This window comes from Equus caballus, chromosome X (genome assembly GCF_041296265.1).
Source record: "Equus caballus isolate H_3958 breed thoroughbred chromosome X, TB-T2T, whole genome shotgun sequence".
Classification (NCBI taxonomy): domain Eukaryota; kingdom Metazoa; phylum Chordata; class Mammalia; order Perissodactyla; family Equidae; genus Equus; species Equus caballus.
This window is the reverse complement of record NC_091715.1, coordinates 128,453,279-128,476,635: the sequence shown is the minus strand read 5'-3', so window position 1 is coordinate 128,476,635 and position 23,357 is coordinate 128,453,279. Positions and strand designations below refer to the sequence as shown.

Here is a 23,357-nt window from a genome sequence, read left to right as displayed (position 1 = left end):
GAGTCCTGGGAGCTGCTCCAGCAAATTAATCAAACCCAAGGAAGGGGTTGTAGGAACCTCTGATTTACAGCCAGCCATTCAGAAGTACGGGGAACAACCTAGACTTGTGATTGGCCTCTGAAGTGGAGGGCAGTCTTATGGGACTGAGCCCTTAACCTGTGTGATCTGATCCTATCTCCAGATAGATAGTGTCAGAATTGAGATGAATTGTAGGACACCCAGCTGGTGTCAGAGAATTGATTGGTGGTGTGGGAAAATCCCACTCTTTAGAATCGTTGGAGAAGAATCTTACCTGGAAATTTTTATTCAATAGGTCTGGGGTAGGTTCTGGGAATCTGTTTTAACCAGGGCTCCAGGTGACTCTTATCTTCAGGCAGATTTGGGAAACCATGATATAAAGCATTATCCCCAGGAATTCACAATAAAGGCTTTGATTGCTAATGTGGAATCTACAACACGCATACCTACGTAGCAGAATGTCAAGATTTAAAAAAACGTAATAATAAAACATACCGTATGTTTGAAGGGCATCCCAAAGTTACATTATCACGTCCTATAAATATTAACACATTAGAACCTCCTAACAGCCTGGTAAACTGGGTAGGCAAATTTGTCCCTATTTTAGGGATGAGGAAATCCCGCCAGAGTGTAGCTTGTAATATAATTGAAGAGAAATCAAATACACATTAAATGTTGCAAGAACAACACAAAACAAGATGCCTACTTTTGCAGAAGAATACCTTATAACACAGTATACAAGGTCTGAAGGGATATGGAGCCCAACGGTGGCCTGAAGGGCAGATAGGAGTGCAAAGCCTCCCAAAGGTAGGACATATGTCTGCATTTGGAAACTCAGTTATTTTCTATGGCACCATGAAATTTTTCTACACTGGATCCTCATGTGAACTGTACCAGTTCCATTTTCCACAACCACATATTATACCACAAACCAGTTTGACCTGCAAGGGAAGTACAAGCTTTGGTCCTTTTGCAATGCTCTGCTGCCTAACCAGTTTGTTTGCAAAATGACACGTGGCCGGGTCAAGATGGAGATGCCCCCGTGAAGGGAGGGTGGTTGTTGTATGAGGTATTGCTTGGATCCTTTCTGGGCCTACTTAGGGCTTCAGATGCAGTGGAGTTGAAGGATTTCATTTCATCCAATTGTGCTGATGTCTTTTCTGGATCAGGCATTGTGCTGGCAGCTGTGGGTGAGCTTTCAGGAATTCATAGTCTAGGTAGGAGAGAAAGGAAGACATATACATACATGCCTGGTGATTACCTAAGTCAGGAAGAATTGCAAAGCAGAATAAGCAACGTTCTGTGGTGATGAAGCAGGAGTTAATAGTTCTCATGGAAGATCCTAGAAGGTTCATTGGAGGAAGTGGCATTTCCACTGGGCCTTGAAAGATAGGTAGGTCTTCCAAAGACAGAGAAGGGCATTATAAACTGAGGGCATCGGTGAACAAAGGCATCAGAATCCTGAGCCCAAGGGAGATCTACTGTCATCCCATTGCTCTGGTGGGGAAACTGAGAATTCTTTGGGCCTTATACTTGGGGGGAGGGGACGTGTGGTAGCTGCACCTTACTCTTCCTTTCTGAACATCATTAAAATTTAATTTTGAAAATTCTATCTTTAATGATACTCCAAGTGGCCTATGAACGTTAGTGACAGCACAGTCTCCAGCAGTTTATTGGGTTAGAGTATTGGGTGCATCAGAAAAGGATTACAGAGGACCCTATATACCATGCTAAGGAGTTGTAGGTACTGCTGAGACACTGAAAGGTTTTAAGCAGAAGAGCATACAGTCACCTGTACATCTTAGAGAAATCCCTCTGGTTCTGTCTGGGAGACGGTGTAGATAAAGGCAAGAGTGGAAGGAGAGAGTTCAACCAGGAGGCTACTGTAGGCATCCAAGCAAAAAGTCAGGGGCCTAAAAAGAGTCTGTAGCGCTAAGGATAGAGCAGAGACAGGAGGTCAAGACCTGTCTTAGAGGTAGAATCAACTAGCCTTAGGTACTCACTGGATGTGTGTGTGTGTGTGTGTGTGTGTGTGTGTGTGTAGGAGAGTAAGACGGGGGAGGAGTCAAGGGTGACTGCCTAACAAGTGCAAAGAGAGATGACCCTCAGTAAGAGTCTCCAGTCTCCTCAACGGGTCGCAGGAGGGAAGGGGAGGGGGCAGGCTAGAGACCGAGAAGGAAGAAGTTTGGAGCACGGAGAAGTGAGAAACCCGAGAGGCCAGGTGGCATAAGGAAGCCCCGCCCCCCGGCTCCGGACCCGCCCCCGACTCCACCTCTTCTCTCTCTTCCCACCCCCCCCAACCGCGGCTCATCCTCGAGGGCGGAGAGAGGTGGCATTTGAGTCCTCCGGTATCCCAGCAGGCAGTGCAGTCTAGAGACGCTGACAAAGGACCGGAGGAGCAGTCGCAGCTGCTTTCCGAGGAGCCGGTGTTGCGAGGTGAGAGTCCCCCACCGCCCGGTCACCCACTTCCTCCGACTTCGGGAAAACGTGGAAGTTACGTTGCCGGGAGACCCCGCGGAAAGAATGAGCCATACTCAAACCCAGAGCTTGGCTCTGTGACTGACAGCAGGGCTCCGCGGCGCCGGGATGCGAGTGGGAGGTGGGGAGGAGGCAGATGGAATCCTTTCTGCCCCATCTCTGACTGTCAGTTGCCCCACAGCCCGGGGATCCTGGCCCCAGGGTCTGGCTGGCCCGTGTGTCTCTCTCGTGCCCCGGCGGAGGCAGCAGGCTCGGGATCCTCCCGGTGCCTGCCCGGCAGAGTTCGGTTGCCCCGGGGATGCGACTCCAGGGACAACTCTTCGGCGGATGTTGTGAGGAGGGCTTGGGAAGGGAGATTGACTCCCTGGTGGGGGTGACACCGTCCTCGCCCTTCCTCCTCCTTCCTCCTGTTCAACTGGTCCCCCCAGCGAGCAACTGGAAGGAAATCGGCGGGGCTGGAGCGAGGTGTCCCGGGATGGCTGGAGGGAGGTGAAAGTGGGGTGGAGAGGCAGGGAGGGAGAGCGAACGCCTTCTTGGAATAATGGGGGTGGGGGATTGGGGGTACGTGGCCTGTATCCTTCCCCCTTCCTGGACCTCCGCACGGATCCTGATGGTTGCACCAGCTGCTCGGCTGTAAACAGGCTCACATGACCGGTTTCACATGGAGCCGCCGGTGTGGGGACGCGGGCTGGAAAGGCTGGGCCCCATCAGGTGGAGCTGAAGTCCTAGGACGGACCGTTTGATACTCCCTCCCCAGCCCTCCAGCCCTTAATCAATGTTATGCGGTTTCCACTCTGGGGAAAGTAACTGACATCTGTCGTCTCCGGGGTGAAGTAGCATTTCTACCCCAGTAGAATCGAAGAGACCTCACATGGGGGAGCGAGAGGGCAAATATTAAATGAAAACGGTCCCACATTTTTGACCTTTGAGGGAAATAAGAGATGGACACAAACCTGAAAAATTGGGTCTTTTAGGATCTTGCCTAAGAAGCGGTCCCATTATTTCGAAATGCATTCGAAAGAATTCCAGACAGAAAAGGAAAAGTCTACTTTTTCAGGCAGGGCACACATGGGATTTAATATATTCTTGATGATGAAAATCGAGTCCACATTTCCTCTAAGAGCTGGGAAATCTCTCTGCCTATAAAATACTCTATACAGGATATTGAATAGGGAGTGGACACCAACTTTTAGATCACACATATATTTGGTATAAAGCAGTGGGAAGTTTGGAAAACAGGAAATGGGACCAAGTGTGCCTTTCACGTTGTCCAGGTCTACATGTCCAAACAGGATGCAAGATTAAACTACGTTCTGAAACATTTCTCGAATTCTCAAAATAAGAAGTTTACTCAAATACCAGGATATTTGAGAATTTGGAATTTGAAAAATTCACAAAATTATGAGGGGTAGTTGTGATGGATTCCCTTTATGTGTAATACATAATTAAATGTAATGGACAATATTCAGTATAAAGTCACCCCTTTATAGGTAAAGATAGAAAATAGAACAAATAGCTTATAAAGTAATGCTTGTTTCTCCCCTGAAATTGTTCATGCACATTTTCTTCCCAAATATTTTATTTTTAAATTTTTTTCCTCATGGAGCTTTTACATTTAACTCTCATTTCTGAAACATCAAACAAGAAACTACAGGAAAAGTTTCCCCATCCTATACTAGCCCAATAAAGTGATTTGCTATTCTTCTCTTTCTGTTTTTCAAACAGTTTAAGATGAGAAATAGAGGAATTTTAAATCTTGTTTAACTTAGCGGATGATCAGTGTTGCTCTGAATCTTGTTTTGCCACCTTATAGCATTCTGAAGAATCTTGCCCTACGTAAAATATATTAAGTGATTTACTCTTTGAGGCCCTCCATTTCCTCATCTGTAATATGAAAGTTTTGTTTTAATTTCCAGGGTCCCTTATAGCTCTCAAATACTATAAAAGAGTGCAGTGTTTTATTAGGAACTATCCTTGGACAAAATAAGCTGGTCAAATAAGCCAAGATGCTAGTATCCACTAAAAGAACGTGCAGTAAGTAACAAGAGGTATCCAGAGTCCTACCAGGAATAGGAATTGCACTCTGCGAAATTCTCATTAGGTAAATTAGTCATGTAGGTTGACCTGTACCTCTCCTCCTTTGTGTCTTCGCCATCAGGAAATTGAAGATTGCCTCAGCTAACTCCTGCCTCCAAAATTAGAAATAACAGTTCCACCTGACTTTCTTGACCTTCAGGGCACAGTACAAAGTGATTCTTTCACTCATTCCAGCTTCTTCCTGAATTGAGTGGGCTATGTGATCCGTGATGAAGTTAAAATAGAAAAAGGCTCTAGCGAGGTCTCCCTTTGGCAGTACCTTGGTTAGGCCACCAGAACGAATGTCTTTTTTCCCCCAGCTTTTCAGGGTTTGAAATTTAATTTGGCCGGCACATCTAGAAATGATCAGTCGGTCTCAGAGATTGAGTCACACTAACCAAACTCACAAAAGATTTCTGTGTTAATAGGAAGCCAGTTTACTAACTTCCAGTAACAAGTAGAACTGCCAGGCAAGCCATAAGACTCATGTACAAGCCAGGGCACCAAACTGCTCTCAACCTCCCGTTTTTCTAGGGTCTATGTGGACTGCATCTTTCTTAAAACACCTAGTGGTGGATACACTCAACAAAATTACAGCTTTCTTTTATATAAAGACCATTTCAGTCACACCTTTGTATAGATATATTCTAGTCACCTGATGGAACGTGGGCCACCTGTACAACATCTCTAAAATCTGTTTCCTCTCCATTCTTACTGCCTTTGTCTAGGTCCTCATCTCTCCATGCCACATTCATTCAACAGTTATTTTTTACTATAACTACACTGGAGTCAGGCGCTGTGCTTGACTGGTCAATGGCAACCTGTTTCCTATTTCAGACCTTATCCAGTCAGTTCTCTGCTTAAAGGTTTCCCATTGCCTGCAGCAGTGGTTCTCAAAGTGCGGAGTGCATCTGAATCATCTGGAGGGTTTCTTTAAAATACATGGCTGGGCCCCAACCCCAATATTTCTGATTCGGAAGGTCTAGGTGGGACCCAAGAATTCATGTTTTTAACAAGTTCCCAGGTAAAGTTGCTGTTGCTGGTCCAGCACCACATTTTGAGAAACACTGGCGTCCAGAGTCAAGTCTAAACCCCTAAACTTGGCTTATAAGATCTTTTACCATTTGCCCCCAGCTTACCTTTCCAGCCTTATCTCTCGCCACTCCCCCATACGTGCTATTTCTTTAACATATGCAATACCAAACCTCATTTTAAGAATCCCTTTCATGCCTCTACACATGTTCTTCCTGGAATTCACCCCCTCTCCACTCCTTATTCAAGGCAGACCGTGAACTCTTATTTAAGGGAGACCGTCACTTTCTTTATGCTCCCAGAGTATTTTGTATCTACCGGCATTTTAACACTTGTCACATCATATCCTAATTACTATGTATATCTGTTTTTCCTGCTAGACTGAGTTTTTGGAGGGCTGTGACAATGTTTTCATCTTTTCTCCATGTTCCTTAGCGCAGAGCCTGGTAGATAATAATAAGTGCTCAGTAAATGTTTGTTGAATGAATTTGTGATTCTAGAACTTCCAAGAGTGCTACTTGTAGCAACATATATATTTCATATAATAAAGTGATATGAATTTTGCTTTGAGAATGGTACATACATCTTGAAGTAACTGAAGACATATCGGGATATTATAAAACAAGGGTTGGAAAGAACTCATTAAAAAAAAATGTTTTAGAAACATTACTGAAGGGCATCCTTATGTTTTTAAATCTTAGAACATACACTACTCAGCTTTTACATCTTGATATGTAGTAGCCTATCACTACCTATCATTTATAGCAGTCAATCCCATTAGTAAGATATCAAATTATACAAAAAATCTAGAAAATGTATAAAGACAAAATTGCCTAATATTGAGCAATCAACTATTTAGAATATAAGGTGAACATTATGACATCGCTTGTGAAAGAGTTGACTTAAGGAACATGCCATCAAAAGTCCTAGTGGACAATACTGGAAATTCAATGAGGGAGAGGGCTCAGCTGATGAAATGGTAAGGAAGGAGGTTTTAATACTACTGAGCCTAAAGCAAAAGAACTTATTGCTCTTAACTGTTTAGTATTTCGTTGGCCATGGGCAAGGACTGCACCAAGTATGGAGGAAGGAGATAGCGCCTGAGCCCAGATAAAAGGGAACTGGCCTGGGGGTGGAACTGGGAACCCCAATCAGAATAAGCACAAGAGCCAGGGACAGGTAGTAAGTAGCTGGTGTACTGTAGCCAAGAAGGTGGGTCACCTTTCTGGGGAAATCTGTACTTTGAATCATCCTTAACCATTTCCAAACTTTGAACCACTTCAGTACAAGAATCCCTAAGGACCACTAATTTCATTTGATTTTTCTTGCTGCCTCCCTTGCCCCCAAAAGGGGGCAGAGAGCAAATGACAATATGCTTTTAAAGTGGTTTCTGTGTTCTTTAACAGTCTCCACGTTTTGAATCGATAGTGGTAAAAGATAGTGAAACTCCCCTCTTTATCTTAGAGTCGAGTCTCTTCCTTCCTCTGCTCAATCCAAAGAGACAAAATAATCACACTGGTCTCCTGGACTGATGGTGGAAAGTGTGTGTGAGGATTTCAGTGTGTTTAGACTTTGTGTGTGTGTGAGAGAGAGAGAGAGCAAGAAAGTAAATTTGCAAACTGGTCACAAGGTGGTGTACACACATAAGGTTTTCCTTCAAATTTCCTTCATGATTGCATCTCCGTGCCTTTGGTATGGAGGAAAAGGACAGGGCAGTTTCCTGGACCACCAGCTCCCAGCTGCACTATCTCCCCATGAGGTCAAGATATGTTGGAGCCTCGGATTTTTAGATGCGGCTGGCCCCGTTGGGCACTGTGGAGCCCAGTGAGATGATGAGAGGGAGAGTGGGGACAGGCAGCTGGGAGTGCTGATCCTCTCTGGTCTCTTTCTACCCCAGCCCACGGCAAGCGGCCAGCAGAGATTTACTGTTCCTCTAATTGAGAGCCTTTGCCTGTATTTTATGAACAAAGCATGTTCAGCTATGGGGAAGGGGAATGTACCGCGATAGAGGAGACAGTTGTTAGTAGACACCTGCAGGTTGACTGACACGTTCACTGTCTTCTGCTAAGTGCCTAACACTGAGCTTGGGTCTATGCGGGACGCTAAAAGCAAAAACCCCACAGAAAAACAATATGGCATTATGCCTGAAATCTGGAGAGTCAAAATTAATCGCATCACACAAGTGTCAAAATATTGTCCATGCAGTAAGTATTTTAAGAAATAATGTCCTAGAACTAGTAAGATCCATGTAGATCAGAGTGGCAGAGCAAGGCTACAAAGAGGGGGAATTTGAACTAGGCTTTGAAGAATGAGTCAAAGTTTGGTGTCCAGAGAGGAAGAATAAAATAAACTTTGGCTATTAATGCCCTAATGAATAGCTACTGACAGGCATAGCTATTCTTTCATAATCTGGAGAAGGAAATGTGTGCAACTTAGTAAGTGAAATTGTCTCTCGATTTTTTCTTTATAAAACTGAAAAGGAAAAACATGCATCAAAACCTGAATTTTGGATCATCCTTGGAGAACTCATCTCTTCTGGAAAAGCAGGGAGACTTTCTAGAGATGAGGACATGCATGGCAGTCAGTGTCAGGGAGGCGGGACTTTTGAACTGAGACACAGAGGAGATGATTACAGTATAGGGAAATGGGAGTCTGGAGACCAGAGTTCTGCCACCAGTACCCTGTGCAACCTTGAGTAAGTCCCTTAACCATACTGGGCCTGCTTTCCTCATCGGTAAAATGAGAAGGGTTGGGAGCTAACATTGTTTGACTTTGTGTGTGCTTGCCTTTTGGAAAGCAACCTTATAAACTGATCTTCAGTAAGGTTTTACCGGCTTAGTATATAAACTGTCCCCCCAATTTTTGCACTTTATCATTTTGCGGTATGGATTGGAGCAAAGAGAAAGAAGTGTTAGTCTCCGGAAAACCATCCATTAAAGGCAGGTATTACGCTTCATTATCTTTGTTATCAGAGTCTCTAATATCGCTCTGGTGATAATTCCTCCTGTTGCTAATTCCTCCCTAATTTCCACTGTTTGGAGTTTAAGAGGCAACTTATATTTTAGCCAAGATAAGTGAGAAATGGGCACAGGGATATGAAAAGAAATAATAAAATGCTCAAAAATGATTAAATACATCTTTAATGGTGACCAGGGGATAAACAGCCTATTCATGATTCATGGGAAAATGTGTATACAGTCAACTTGTAAAGAGAAGGCTTCAAAATTAAAAGAATAAGAATTTGTACTAAGCCAATATTTAAAGCTAGTAAAATTTCTATTCCGTGCCGACTAACTTCTCCTTAAGGTTAGAACCAAGAGTTTAGCACTTGTTCCATGTGGTTAATTTTGACTTCTCAGTGAGATTCATAAACCATCTCATACTCCTTTATAACAAAGAGTTTTACATTTCCTAAGTTTGCAAGTGATCTTAAATAAACCTTTGATTTTCTCATTGTAATGAGTTTCTGTTGCATGTAAAATTATTTTAAATAATTGAAATCATTCTATTTAACACATAGTTTAAGGTTTTCAATGTTACTAAAGGATCATAAATCGGAAAATGCAGTTAACAGAGATTTTTCACAAATTGTTTCTAAATTCCATCTTGTGTTTCAGAACTGACACCCTTTTCAAATTAGGCCCTAGTAGAGTTGTTTAATTTGGCCCTTTGTTGTTGTTTTTTTACTTTTGAAAAGGCATTCATTGGGTTCAGAAATCAAAAGATACACAAAGGTATGTAGAGCAAACTTCCCTTCCACCCCTGTCCCCGGTCACTCAGTTTGTCTCTGCAGGGCAGCCCTGGCTATCCTTCCAAAGATATTTTACCCATATCCCAGAAAATAGGTTTACATATTCTTTTCTCTCCCTTTTCCACATACATGGTAGCATACTCTACATTCTGCATTGCACCTTGTGTTTCTCACTTTACACTTGAGGATCAGTCCTTACGCACACTACACAAAGAGCTTCCTCTTTCTTCTTTTTTTTTTTAAGATTTTATTTTTTTCTTTTTCTCCCCAAAGCCCCCCAGTACATAGTTATGTATTTTTAGTTGTGGGTCCTTCTAGTTGTGGCATGTGGGATGCTGCCTCAGCATGGCCTGACGAGCGGTAACATGTCCACACCCAGGATTCGAACCAGTGAAACCCTGGGCCGCCAAAGTGGAGCGCTCGAACTTAACCACTCGGCCACGGGGCCGGCCCCTTCCTCTTTCTTCTTGATGGATATCTGGTCTCCCAACGAATGGCTATATCATACTTTATTTAATGAATCCCCTATTAATGGACAGTTGGGTTGTTTCCAACCTTTTGCTATTGACAACTAGCTCTTAGTGAGTGCGAAGCTTCGTTCTAGTTGCTTCACATAAATTATTTTATGTAATCCTTAGTGCTGCCAAAAAATCCTTTCACATACATGATTTCACACAAGGGGAATATTTATGCTGGACAAATTCCTAGAAGTAGATCTCTAGATCAAAGGTGTGTGCATTTAATTTTGGCAGATATAGTGGATGTGCCAATTTATATCCCCGCCAGCAGCACTGAGAACATGCCTGATTGCTCACACCGTGTGCTATCGAACTTTTTGATTTTTGCTCATCCGACAGGTAAAAACGTGTATTTCAGTATAGCTTTAGTTTGTATTTCTCTTGTGAGTGAGATTACACATCCTTTTGTAAGTTTAAGAACCACTTATATGTCCTTTTCTATAAAATATTGTAGCATCTGCTCATTTTTAGATTGAGTTGTCTTTTTCATGATGATTTGTAGGTCCTCTCCATATAGTAGGGAAGTTAGACATTGCCTATGATATGAATTAAAAATGTTCTCTTGGCTTTGATTAAAAAGTTTTTTGCCATGAAGAATTTTAGAAGTTTTTATATAATTGATATTATCAATATTTTTTGGTTTCTGGTTGTTAGAAAGCCTAAGATTATAAAAAAAAGATTTCCCATGGTTTTTAGTGTTTTGTGGTTTTATTTTTTTACATTTAAAGCTTTGATCCTTCGAAGTTTACCCTAATAAAATTTGAGGATTTTATAAGGAGCGAGGGATAAATTCAACTTTTTTTCCCTAGATAGATACCTGGTTTTACCAACATTTATTGACTAAACTATCTTCTACAAATCAGAGATGTTGCCTCTTATCATAAGCTAAATTCTCGTCCTAACAGAGTTTTAGAATGAGATGTTGAAGATTATGTAGTGATGCTAAGTTTGGATGTTCTAGTCCTCATAGTCAAGCTTACCAAGAAAGTAATTATGGAGCTTATTATTTCCTGTTGAAAACAATAACATACCAAACTTCTGAGAGCACATTATCCAAATAGAAATATGTATGGCTCTCGGCAAAAGAAATTCATGGCAAATAAAAACTGAGAATTATTTAATCAGATGCTTTTCAGAATAATCTTTGTTTTGCTTTATTGAAGTGGACAGTTAGTTTGGTATAGTGGAAAAACACAGGACTGGGAGGCAAGAGACCTGCGGATGTGTTTTGTCTCAGTCTAGTCTCTTCCTCATTTAACAATAACAACAAACACTTAGAACATTGCCTGGCCTACGGTAAGTGCTAAAAGTTTACATATATTAATTCATTCAGTATATGTAATTAATAAAAAGTTTGTAATCTTATGAATTATACAAATGTTAAATATTATTACTTCTAGAAATGCAGATAGGCCTTTTCAGTTCAGGGAAAAAAAACCCACTGACACTATTATGAGCTACAGGCATGCTATAAAGTATATGGCTGTAAAGTAGAGTGATGATCCTAGGACAGCCTGTGGGCCACAGCCTTCCCAGCGTTCCCCCTTACCTTCACATTTTTGTGCCTTTGCTTATGCTGTTCCCTAAGTCTGAATGTCCTCCCTCCCTACACCCCCCCAACACAGAAGTGTGTACCCTTTTTTCCTTTAAGGACTACCTCCAATGTCATCTCCTGGCCTCTCTTCCAGGGAGAATTATTCATGTGGTCTTCTAATTCCCTGGCACTTTATATACATTACCATAGAGGGAGCTTAAATATTTATTTTGTTTCATCAGTTGGTCAGTTGAGTTTCTTGAAGGCGGGGCCTGCACGTTATTCATCTTGGTATCTCTGCGCAGCTCCTGACGTAGTTCCTGGCCTGTAATAGATGTTCAGCTGGAAGAAAAGAATAAAAATTTGCATGCACGATTATACAGTAGCCTATTTGATAAAAGCTGGAAAGGCCTCAATCAGAATGAGCGCGTGTGAGTCCTGATAGCTGGCAAAACCAAACAATTGAATCATTTGTTATGTTTCTCTTTGTATGAGAACCTGAACGCCGAGTATTAAATGGTTTATGGCCTCTTTTAAAAGGTGTGATCTACAGGGTGAAAATCAGACATTTTCTGTGATTGTATATTTTAGCATTTGCATTTTATTTTAAAAAGCCACACTTAGGGTTCTAGCTAAATGAGTGTTGTTGATTAAAATTAGATTAGGAAATACAGAAACATTGCACTTACCAGTCAGACTTCTGCCAGCTACAACTATCTGGAACATATTCAAAAGCCCCAGAACGAATCCAGAAAGGTCTCCGAAGTTGGAAGAAAATAGCTCTCATAAAGCCTGTGCAGATGACGTAGGAAGGGAGGCACAGCGCCACTCGCATGCCAGAGCCGACTTACTGACTGAATTCTCATAGAAAATTCCAAGGACTGCTTAGCAAGTGTAGATATTCGGCTTCCTTTCAAGACGTTTTTGCTTGTCTTGGGTTTCGGTAGAAAAAAGGTTAAAAGAATTCTCCCACCCGTGCTGACAAAAGGCACTAACTAAAGCATTGTTGAAATGAGTGTAAAAGTGATTCTCATGTTTTTCTCCCATAAATTGTGGTAACTTACTTTGTTTTATTTTATTTATTTATTTTTTTGCTGAGGAAGATTAGCCCTGAGCTAACATCTTTTGCCAATCCTCCTCTTTTTTTGCTTGAGGAAGATTAGCCCTGAGCTAACATCCATGCCAGTCTTCCTCCACTTTATATGGTGGGTCATCACTGCCACAGCATGGCATCTTGAGTGGTATAGGTCTGCACCTGGGATCCGAGCCTGAGGACCCCCGGCCACTGAAGCAGAGCGTGCTGAACTTAACCACTAAGCCACGGGGCTGGCCCCATATATTGTTTAGTCTTTAAGAATTCTGATTGGCTCAAATAAAATGTGTTGTGACAATATTTAATTTATTCTACTATTTAAAAAATGTGTTTTAAAAAGAGTAATGTCCCTTTGATCTCACCTTTTTGAAAGGGGCTGACTAATTTGAGGTAGAAAGCCTTCTTTACTCCTTTATTCAGGTATTTATGTAATTTATCATAGGTTGAAATCTTTTTTTTTTTTTTTGAGGAAGATTAGCCCTGAGCTAACTACTGTCAATCCTCCTCTTTTTGCTGAGGAAGCCTGGCCCTGATCTAACATCTGTGCCCATCTTCCTCTACTTTATATGTGGGACGCCTGCCACAGGATGGCTTGACAAGCGGTGCCATGTCTATACTCGGGATCCGAACCGGCGAACCCCATGCACCAACCCAACCGCGGCACCACTGGGCTGGCCCCCATAGGTTGAAATCTTAAATGTGAAAAGAGCATGTGTAAATTTCTTTGCATAGCTTGGTAGAAGCTATATAAACAAGCCAAGAAGAAAAGTCAAAAGGCATGTTTAAATGATTTGGGGACCTATTTTAATGTATACTGAACATGCTTTTTGTGGAGGGACAGCAAATGACAACAGGTCTCATTCAGTTTTCTTTCTCCTCTTTCTAGATTGCCAAAATGCTTTGGAGTTTTTAACTGACTTTAAGAAAAGTCCAAAATAGACTTGAGACTGTAAAAACAGAAGCTGCAGCAAGGGGGATTCAGTGCCAATGCATCAACAAAAAAGACAGCCAGAGTTAGTGGAAGGAAATCTTCCTGTTTTTGTGTTTCCCACGGAGCTAATATTTTATGCGGATGACCAGTCAACGCATAAGCAAGTGTTGACTCTGTATAACCCCTATGAGTTTGCCTTAAAGTTCAAAGGTGAGTCTCCTCGGTGAGTCTCCTCGGTCAATTTTATGGATTTTAACTAGTCCCTACTAATTTTTTACTTGTACAAACTAATTTTTTAAAAACCACTAATGGCCATTGTGACTTTTTCTTTCAGTTTTGTGTACTACTCCAAATAAGTATGTTGTCGTTGACGCTGCAGGTGCAGTAAAGCCTCAGTGTTGTGTGGATATGTAAGTCAAAATCACTTCCTGGTAACATGTTTTAAGTGTGTTAATATTTCTGTGTTTAACTTGAAAAAGAAAAGTCTCAAAGCTGTTCCCACATAGGGATTTATTATATTTTGAGTTTTTACTGAAAGTTTTAGTCTATCAAAATTCTTTTAAAGACGTTTCTAAGAGATTCTAAACAGGTCGACCAAATACTTATATTTCATTAGGTTGGAGCTGATGTGTGTGTTAATATCCATGAATGTTTCCTCATTGTTGTGCTTTTAGTCATTGCAGGGACATTTATGAAGGTAAAGTTTTAACTTATCCCTTTAAATTTCTCTAGCTATAATAGGGAATTCAGCTTTCTTTGGAACATCCTGCTATTATAGTGATATTTGGGAAACTAATAATACTACACTCTTAGAACAATGGTAATATAAGTTCATCTGAGATGATTCACCTAATAAGCCTGGAAGTTACTCTATATAAACAGGAAACAAGTAGGTAACTACTCATCTGTAAAAGGTTATCTGAGCTCTTCCAGATAATTTCGTTTTAGAGTGTCAGATAAATGATTGTTTGTTCAAGCTGTTCATATTTAATTTTCACTTTAGAACTCGGGGTGACCAGATGGGTCCATTGACCAGCCCTTAATTTAAACTACCAAGTAAAATGTATTTAAGTCTTCCGTGAGAATGAGAAGCGGAAGTCTTTTCCTTTGAAGACATTTTCATCATCTCAAAGCCGTAAAGTGATGTATCTTTGAGGATGTGTTTTTGCATACTTCTTTTGGTTTTCATTCGGTACACAATAAGCAAGGACTATTCCAAAGAAATGTAGTGTCTTGCCAAATAAATGTGTTACCTTTGACCTAGTTGTTTTGTGTTCTCTAATAAGAATGAAGTAAAATAAATGGAATTGCAGATAACGCTCATAAAAATTAAACTGTTTTATACTTCTGAGAAATACGGAAGTGTATTGTTAGCCTCCTGTTGCATTGGTCACACTGGATTACTTACTTCAGATTCAATTGCTTGTTTTTACCTCATGCATGGACTTCAGTTTTAAATCTAGGGTGAGGTTTGTTACTTGAACAATAAATAAGTGGCAATAGAAATTTATGAGTCTTTTGTAGGAAAGAAACAATTTTATATATCCTATTTAGTAAATATTGCTGCACACAGATATCCAGGGAAAAAATAACATTACTAAAAGGAATTTTCTCTACTTAGCATTGTTTTACTTAAGACTTTTATTCTATTTTTAAGTTATTTTATTGGGGTCACCTGGGTTTATAACATTATATAAATTTCAGGGATATATCATTATATTTTGGCTTCTATGTAGACTGCATTGTGTTCACCACCAAAAGTCTAGTTTCCATCTGATCTGTGTTTTAGAGAATGTATTTTTGTCAACTATTTCAAAATGACCCAATTCTTTAGGAATTATACTATTATTTTTTTTTAAGCATCATTAGCAAATTTCTGTATTTGAGTATTTGGTTATAGCCAGTTAATATTGTTTTACTGTATGCAGTCCCTTGCTGAATTCTGTTTGACAGGCCCCCAGAAATCTAAACAGCATTTCTTTTTTAATGTTTTCAGTGTGATTCGTCATAGAGACGTTCGATCCTGTCACTATGGTGTAATAGACAAATTCCGTCTCCAAGTTTGCGAGCAAAGCCAGAGGAAGGCTTTAGGAAGGAAAGAGGTGGTGGCTACACTTCTTCCGTCTGCAAAAGAACAACAAAAGGAAGAAGAAGAAAAAAGAATAAAGGAACATTTAACTGAAAGTTTATTTTTTGAACAGTCGTTTCAACCAGGTAGTTTGGGGTTGTTTTTAAAGCCTTTGCGTATACATTTCTAACTTTAAAATAATCAGCGAGCCAAGAATAATTACTAGAAAGATAATCTGCCACTTTAAACCTAATCAACCACTTCAAAACTAAACCTAGAGATCAGGTACCTAAAAAGAGGCCTGGAGCTGGACTTTAAGAGGAGACAATGTGTCTCACTAGATGAGGCTGTAAGGAGGGGCAAATGTCGCCCTAGCCTTTTTTTTTTTTAAGATTTTATTTTTTCCTTTTTCTCCCCAAAGCCCCCCGGTACATAGTTGTATATTCTTCGTTGTGGGTTCTTCTAGTTGTGGGGTTTTTTTTTTTTTGCCCTAGCCTTTTAAATATATAAAACCTGAGGATGCAGGCACCGTTCTCTACAGTGCTAGCACAATTTGGCAATTGTATACTCTTGTTTCTGTGACTTTCCTATATCCTTTCTCATTTAATTAGTTCGAAGGAGAGAGACTGTGTTTGGCAATAGGCCAAGCTTGGTGCACTGTTCATATTATTGTGAAAAAAAAATCTCATTAAAGTTGAAGTTAATTAAACTAAGTAGATTATAATATCCCCTGTGGGCTATTAATTGAATCCCTCTCCATTCCTCATTTCCTTCCAGTTTAGATATTCAGAAGTGTTATGATATATTCTTTCAACATTGACACTATCCTCATATTCAACTCCTTGGGCGTCATTCCTCCTCCCTCTTAGCTTCTCATTATCTCCCTCCTACCCAATACAAGAGGAGAAAGATAAAATTTTCCATAGAAAAACATGGAAACTTTTTGATAGTGATATATGAACGTGATAGCAGCTGTCCTTGAAATTGCAACATTATATATGAGGAGTTAAAACAAATCTACTTGTCATTAAATTAATTCACAGATCCCTATCAGTTTGTTCATCTTAGAATTATTTCAATAACACAGGGAGTAATGCCTCTTTGATTTACTGTAGCCAAGAGTCTTCTCAGTCCATGTAGGGAGGGCCCAGATTTTCTGGTGACACCAAGACTAGGTTCTAGGTAGTAGCTAGTAGATTCTTTTCTTCTCAGAAACTATTATTGACCGACACGACCAGCTTTTCATCTTTTGAAGTGGAAGGAGAACCACTCGTCAAATGCCACTTTGATCTCAGATCAATATTGTGAAGTTGACCTATAAATATTTATGAAATGCAAGATTCCCCTTTTAAAATGCCTCTTCTAGAACAAGAAAGGCCATATAATGAATATTTGTTTTTTTATGTTAAATTCATAATTTAAAGTAGTCATTGGAGCTCATTTTTGTATTTAACAGACTGGTTTAATAGCAAAGAATAATAAGGGTTAAAAGCTTAGTTATATATATATATATATATTTCCTTTTATATTTAAATTTATTAGAATTCAGGTAAAAATCATTCTAAAAAGCTAAATAAATACAATGTATATTAGTTTTATTTTTATAACGGACCTTTGGTATTTGAAGTATATTAGAGAATTCTTCTAATTGTCAAATTGGAGTAGGTCGATGAATGAGGATAAGTGATATTGGCATAACACATGGTGGTCTCTGTTTTTAAAACAAACAAACAAGCAAACAACTCCCCAAGACATCCATGTCAGGAAACTCAATGAAGTCAGGCACCTTATTTGTCTTGTTCACCATTATGCCCTTGGCACCCAGCACAGTGCCTGGCACAGGGTAGTTACTCAGGAAATGAGTGCATGGGCTGCACCTGGCATGGTCTGTTGGCTTGGTTTTCTTTGTCTTTCGGTTTCCACAGCTTCTGCTACTCTTTAGAGCAACGGTGATACCACAGTAGAGCCCCAAACACAGCCTTGGCCAACATGGCCTGTTTGCAGGTAGTCACCCCAATGCTTCTAATAATACGACAGGAAATTGAGTAAAGTTTTCTTCTTTAATAGAGTATAATGGTGACTGATTTAGTCAGTGTTGACAAAGTGATATGTTTAACTTCTGTTTATTAAATTAATAGTAAATTAAGTGTGGTTTCCAGTATGTAGAATTCTAAGGTATTTCACCTAAGTTTCTCTGAACTAAAATGCTGAAACGTTGAGATGTTTTAGGGTAGGTATTTAAATGTCATTATTTTTGCACATCTTTAGCTGAGAAAACGTTTATTAGATTCATTACAAGACCAACAATGTTGTGAGGCTCTGTGAACTAGTTGGAAAATGGTTGAAGGCAATATCATGAAAGATTTGGATTTTAAAATATATTGAAAGGCAATAAAAATGAGAAATTTCTTCTCAAATTGTGTAAAAGACATATAGCTATAACAAATTCAAAAAAGAAAATAGCACCTATAATCCCACACACTTAACAAATCTGCTTATATAAGTGTTCCCTGTTACTTTCCAGACCTTGTCTATGCACATAAATACAATTTTATATATATTTTTTCATTTAACAGAAATTTAACTAAGGGAAACCGACAAAGCATGCTTTTACCAAATACCAAAGCCCAGGTTATTAAAAAGACATTTTAAAAACATGCAGCTGAATCTTAGTGGGTTTGTCTTAATTACATTACTAATAAACTGCTATGTCTATGCGATGTTTGAATCAGTGCCTTCTGGCTTAAGAAAATAATGCTCTTTATTATTGTTTATAATAGTAAAAGATTGGAAATGACCTACAGGTCCATCAGTTGAGGATTGATTTATGAATATTCATAAGATGAGATGCCAGGCAGGCATTTACAAGGATCTGATAGGATAGATGGTTATATATTGACATAGAAAGAGGTTCAAATATATTTCTAAATGACAGAAAAAAAAGTTATAGAATAGTATGTATAATACGGTCTCATTTATGTAAAAAAATTACTTTACATCTTTATATGGGCATTTATAAAATCTGAAAGGATCTATACCTAGCTGTTAACGGTGTTCTCTCTAGGAGGATGGGATTACATAGGAACTTTTATGTTTTCTATATCTCTATGAAATTGCTACAACAATGCTGTAGTATCAGAGAAAAAACTATTTCCATTTTGAAAAATTTCAAGAATTTATGCAAATATTTTTGGAATTTCTCTAAATACTAAAAATTCCTTGAAATTGTCTTTGTTGTGGGTTTGCAGCGAGCAGTATAGTTGTCGTAAATAAATGTTTTCCTTGAAAATTTATCTTAGCAACAAATAAAAATATAAAGGTCCTCCATTTGTTAACTAAAATAAGACTTGTTTTTAGGTCTTTATGCTATTGTTGCATCTCAAGCAATAATCGCTATACAATTTGAATTTATTTTCATCTATCTGGCTTTGGTGAGGCTCAATTAAACTTCGCATAACAGCTAAGGTATTAATAATTTAGAAAAGCTGCATTTAATAATAAAATGAACAGTGTTATTTCATCAATAAAACACAAAGATTGTGCTGCTATTGGCTATTTCTTTTAATGAAAGGAAGGGTAGTGGGAAAAACCGTATGACAGAAAATACTGTTATTGAGTTTCTTAAAAATATAGGTATGAATATTGTACACATTTAGCCAGAACTGTAGACTAGCAGACCTAATAATAAATGTTTTTAAATTTTTATTTTATTGTGGTAAGAACACTTAACATGGCATCTACCCTCTTCACAAATGTTTTAAGTGTACAATACAGCGTTGTTAACTATAGGCACAATGTTGTACAGCCGATCTCCGGAACTTATTCATCTCGTGTAATTGAGACTTTATGCCCTTTGATCAGCAACTCCCATTTCATACCCCACCCCAGCCCCACGCAACCACTATTCTACTCTCTGATTCTACGAGTCTGGTTATTTTAGATTCCTTGTATAAGTAGAATCATGCAGTATTTGTCCTTCTGTGACTGGCTTATTTTATTTAGCATACTATTTGCCAGATATTGTTTCTGCTGCATGCTTTCTTCTTTGCTGTAAACGGTATAGAGCAGAGGAAAAGAATTTTCATAGGCAACTTTAAAACACTCAAGAAGTGCCGTTTTGCTACCATAACATTTTCAAAAATGGTAGCAGGACGCTGCGGTTAGTTATTAGGACCAAACCTGTCTGGAGACCTACCTAAGATACTTCCAGAAGGTAGAGGGGCTCTAGTGCGATGAGCTCCAAATTGGAGTACACACAAGCAATCCATTGGGGTACAGGAAGAAAATATCCGAACTTGAATTTCTACCTATTTTTAGCCCAAATCATTCAGTTAAATTCTCTTTGTGTATTTCATATTAAGCATAATAGTACAGTATTCATGCATATAATTTTATAAACATACACAGATGACGCATGCTCAGACCCTTTCTACCGATTACGGTGAGGTGGGGGGGCGAAGAATGGTGACCTTTCAGTAGAATTCACCACTTCACAATACCATTCAACATTCCATCCTGTAATGACCCAGAGAAGGTATGGGCTTCCAGATAAGTCCAGCAGATAAGCCCCCATGGAATGGGAACAATGGGGAAAGAGTCAGAGAAGTTAGACAAAACCAGACTCCTGGTGAGCAGTAGACAGTATATGTGACCGAATTTTTGTCTTAAGTTGTTTTTAGAAGCAAGCTCAGGGATTTTTGTCTTTTTACAGAAAACAAAACTGTCTCCTCAGGACCTAGCTTATTAACTGTCTTCCTGGGAGTCGTGTGCATCGCAGCTCTGATGCTTCCTACGCTGGGGGATGTGGAATCGTTGGTGCCTCTCTACCTCCACTTAAGTGTGAATCAAAAATTAGTGGCTGCTTATATCTTAGGTAGGTGTTTTCAAGATGCATTTGGAGCATATGTGTAGGCAATTTTTATGGCTCGGAGGTGGTAGTGGTGGTCTTGTGTGTATGAGGTGATGGTTTGATTTTTTTTTTAAGAAAAACATAAAAGATGGCTTCAAAAGCATGTTGAGGTGTAAAGTGCATTTTAAGATTTAATTTTTGGCTCACATGTAGTTCTTTTCAGCTTATTTATCTAATACATAATACTGTACTTATTCAATTATTTTCCTTTTGCTAACTTACAATGGTGAAAATCATGTATAAAATGTAGAATGCATATATTCCATGATACAGCAATTCTACTTCTAGGAATTGATCCTAGGGAAACACTTAGACAAAGTGCATACAGTGATAAAGATGAACAATGCAGCCTTATTTAATATTGTGAACCTTTCTCTTTAAACCAGTTCCCTTGTTTCCTAAGTCATTCTTTCAGTCATTCTGGCCTGAAATCTTAGTTAATGAGTTCAACTGAACAAACATTTATTCACCTGGAGCCCTGATCCTACCTCCATGTTGTTACTCTTGCCGTTCCCTCACCTGAAATGCCTGCCCATCTCATTGTTCTGTATGTTTCCTGTCCATCTCTTAGGCTTATTTCAGCTTTACCTTTGGAGGTATCTTTTCTGATTGCCCTAGTCCTACGTAATTATTCTCCTTCTTGGTACTTTCTCACTTTTTTTTTTTTTTTTTTTACCCCTCGTTTAGGGCTCAGCGTATCCTTATAATACTAAATTTTTATAGTTTTATGTATGAAGTCTCTTCAAAAGAGACAAGCCAAGCAGGAATCTGCCTCTGTCTTTCTGTGACCCTAGGGCCCTGGGATGCAAATAGGCTCACGTTTTTGTTGAAGTTGGCTGGCTTTACTGACACTTCAAAATGCCATGTCTGCTATTATTATAGCTGATGTGACTGGGAAAGTGGGAGGTATACTTGATGGTTAAAAAATTAGCTATGGCCAGGTGTTAGTGACTTAAATCTGTCCAGTGACTGGCCATTGCTGTAAATTGGATTTCTTCTGTGTAATACCAACTAAATTCAAACGGACTTTGAGTTCTTGGTAGAGTACCTTCCGATGTGCTGGATTTTATCTGCTCGTTGAGGTCTCAAACAAATGCTTATCGAATGGAAAATTTTGTAAAATGCATGTCTTCAACTGTTCTCCAATTTTTTCTTTCAGGTCTTATCACAATGGCTATACTTAGAACATGAGCAAGGAATCCAGTTGACTTCTGAAGTAAATTTATCTTGAAAATATGAATACGGACTGCCTTTTATCTCTTTCACTCCATTAACATGCTACAAACTATTGAATGATTTACAGTAATTGCAAATGTATTAATATATATTTTAAATTACTCTATAATTTTATTCAAAGGACTCCACATTATGTTACAGACAGCAAGGATGCTTCTGAGTGACACCTAGGAAATTATTTGAAGAAGTTCTTTTTATATCTGAATCTATTGTGCAAAAGACTTTAATTAAAACATTTGTTATTTTCTCATCTTTTTTCTAATTCACTTGGATCGTTAAGGTCATGTGTCCTTCAAAGTTAAAGGCCTAAAAGACGAGCCAAAAAGTAAAATTACATATATTTCCTAGCTACGAACATCAACGTTACTATGTAGATTATACCTTGTCCTCTGTCATTATAAACAGTTGCCATGGTGTTTCTAAAATAAGAGTTTTACAGTTAATGTGTGGAGGGTAAAGAAAAAAGCATAAAGTCCTGAGGGATCATGCTTATCCTAGGGTCTCACAGAAGACAGGACATGTTTAATTCATCTGGCGGACTACAGAATAGGTTGTGGTCCAGACGCCAAGCATGTGGGGTTGTTTTTTTAAACCTAATAGAAGCAGGGTGACCTCTCTCTTCGGTCTAAAGGGAGGCAGGCGTCTGCTTCGTTGGTTTACCCTGGCTTTACCTCTGGACGATGCTTTGTGTTAATAGGAGGAAAACTCACTTCATCTCTTCTCAGCCCTTTGCCTGACTGTAAGTGACTAGCCCGGAGTGGGATTACCGGATGCCGGGGAGATTATGTGGAGATGAATTTTCACCTTCAAACTCGAAGCCAAGTATAGAAAATCCTTGTTATCTGTGTCTATTTTATATCAGTCACTGAGACATGTTTTAAGTTTGTATTTATTAAAACAACTTTACCAAAAAGAATCCCTGAAGCACAACTATTTACATTTCTTTATAGCCTCTTCTGGTCTCTAACATATATATGCAGTTTTAACTGTAATTGTCATAGCAACTGATCTTTTGACATAGGATTTTTATCTGAGAGCACAATGCATTAACAGTCTCTTGAAAATCTCTTCCAGATCTTTTTACAGAATGAATTTATGCACTGCTACTGTAGTATTCTCAAGAAATGTACGTAAATACAAAATGTATGCCTGAGGTTGGTTTTTGCAGGAAACAGTACTTTGCTTCTCAAGTAAAAGCTTTTACGTATACTCTTTCATAGAAAATCCTCAATGTTTAACCATTTGGGGAGCATAAATCATTAAATGGATCATGTCTGTACATTGTGTAATGACCGAAAAGCACATAAATGTAATCTATTTTGAACTTTGTAAAGAAAAAAACAAACTTATGTTTGGAGGCTATCTTTCTCTGTCCATCTCAACTCGTGTGTGTGTGTGTGTGTGTGTGTGTGTATGTATGTGTGTGCGACAACACATTGTAAAGAACAGAAATTACTTTAAAAAAATAAAAGAAAATGGAGATCCGCATTTCACATTGATTTACACATTTTATTTGGGCTACCTCTAAGGAACTCAAAGTTTTAGTCTCCCATTTCCTAAAGCTGTCTCCAATTCCTGTGAGTTAAATAGGAAAATGAGAAGTGAAATACGTGAGCTAAAATGTCTTAAGTTTCTTAATTTGCCAAAGGAGTTAATTTTCTTTTGAAGTTTTGAGTAGGTAACAGTCACATGCTTCAAAAATGAAAAACTATA

General features: G+C 39.1%; 2 protein-coding genes across 5 annotated transcripts in view; one reads left to right on the top strand and one right to left on the bottom strand.

Annotated features, from left to right (window-relative positions):
* Positions 1-1,303: 1,303 nt before the first annotated feature.
* On the top strand, positions 1,304-23,137 carry MOSPD1 (motile sperm domain containing 1). Of its 3 annotated transcripts, XM_070257200.1 has the most exons (7): positions 1,304-1,411; positions 2,337-2,454; positions 13,387-13,641; positions 13,766-13,841; positions 15,428-15,645; positions 20,211-20,372; positions 21,568-23,137. In XM_070257200.1, exons 3-7 carry the CDS (start codon positions 13,488-13,490, stop codon positions 21,597-21,599), a joined length of 642 nt encoding a protein of 213 aa, XP_070113301.1. In that variant the 5' UTR covers positions 1,304-1,411; positions 2,337-2,454; positions 13,387-13,487; the 3' UTR covers positions 21,600-23,137. The 3 variants fall into 3 exon arrangements, with proteins under 3 accessions (XP_070113301.1, XP_001488147.1, XP_070113302.1); XM_001488097.5 differs by lacking the exon at positions 1,304-1,411 and having other exon boundaries at positions 2,080-2,454; XM_070257201.1 differs by lacking the exons at positions 1,304-1,411; positions 2,337-2,454 and adding an exon at positions 11,718-11,838.
* PABIR3 (PABIR family member 3) overlaps positions 10,563-23,357 on the bottom strand; it is a 77,603-nt gene continuing 64,808 nt past the window's right edge. Inside the window, exon 11 of one of the 2 annotated variants that reach the window (XM_070257189.1) lies at positions 10,563-11,749. In XM_070257189.1, the coding sequence (XP_070113290.1) occupies positions 11,746-11,749 (4 nt within the window). In that variant the 3' untranslated portion in view covers positions 10,563-11,745. The remainder of the gene's footprint in view (positions 11,750-23,357) is intronic. The other variant, XM_005614515.4, reaches the window with a different exon arrangement.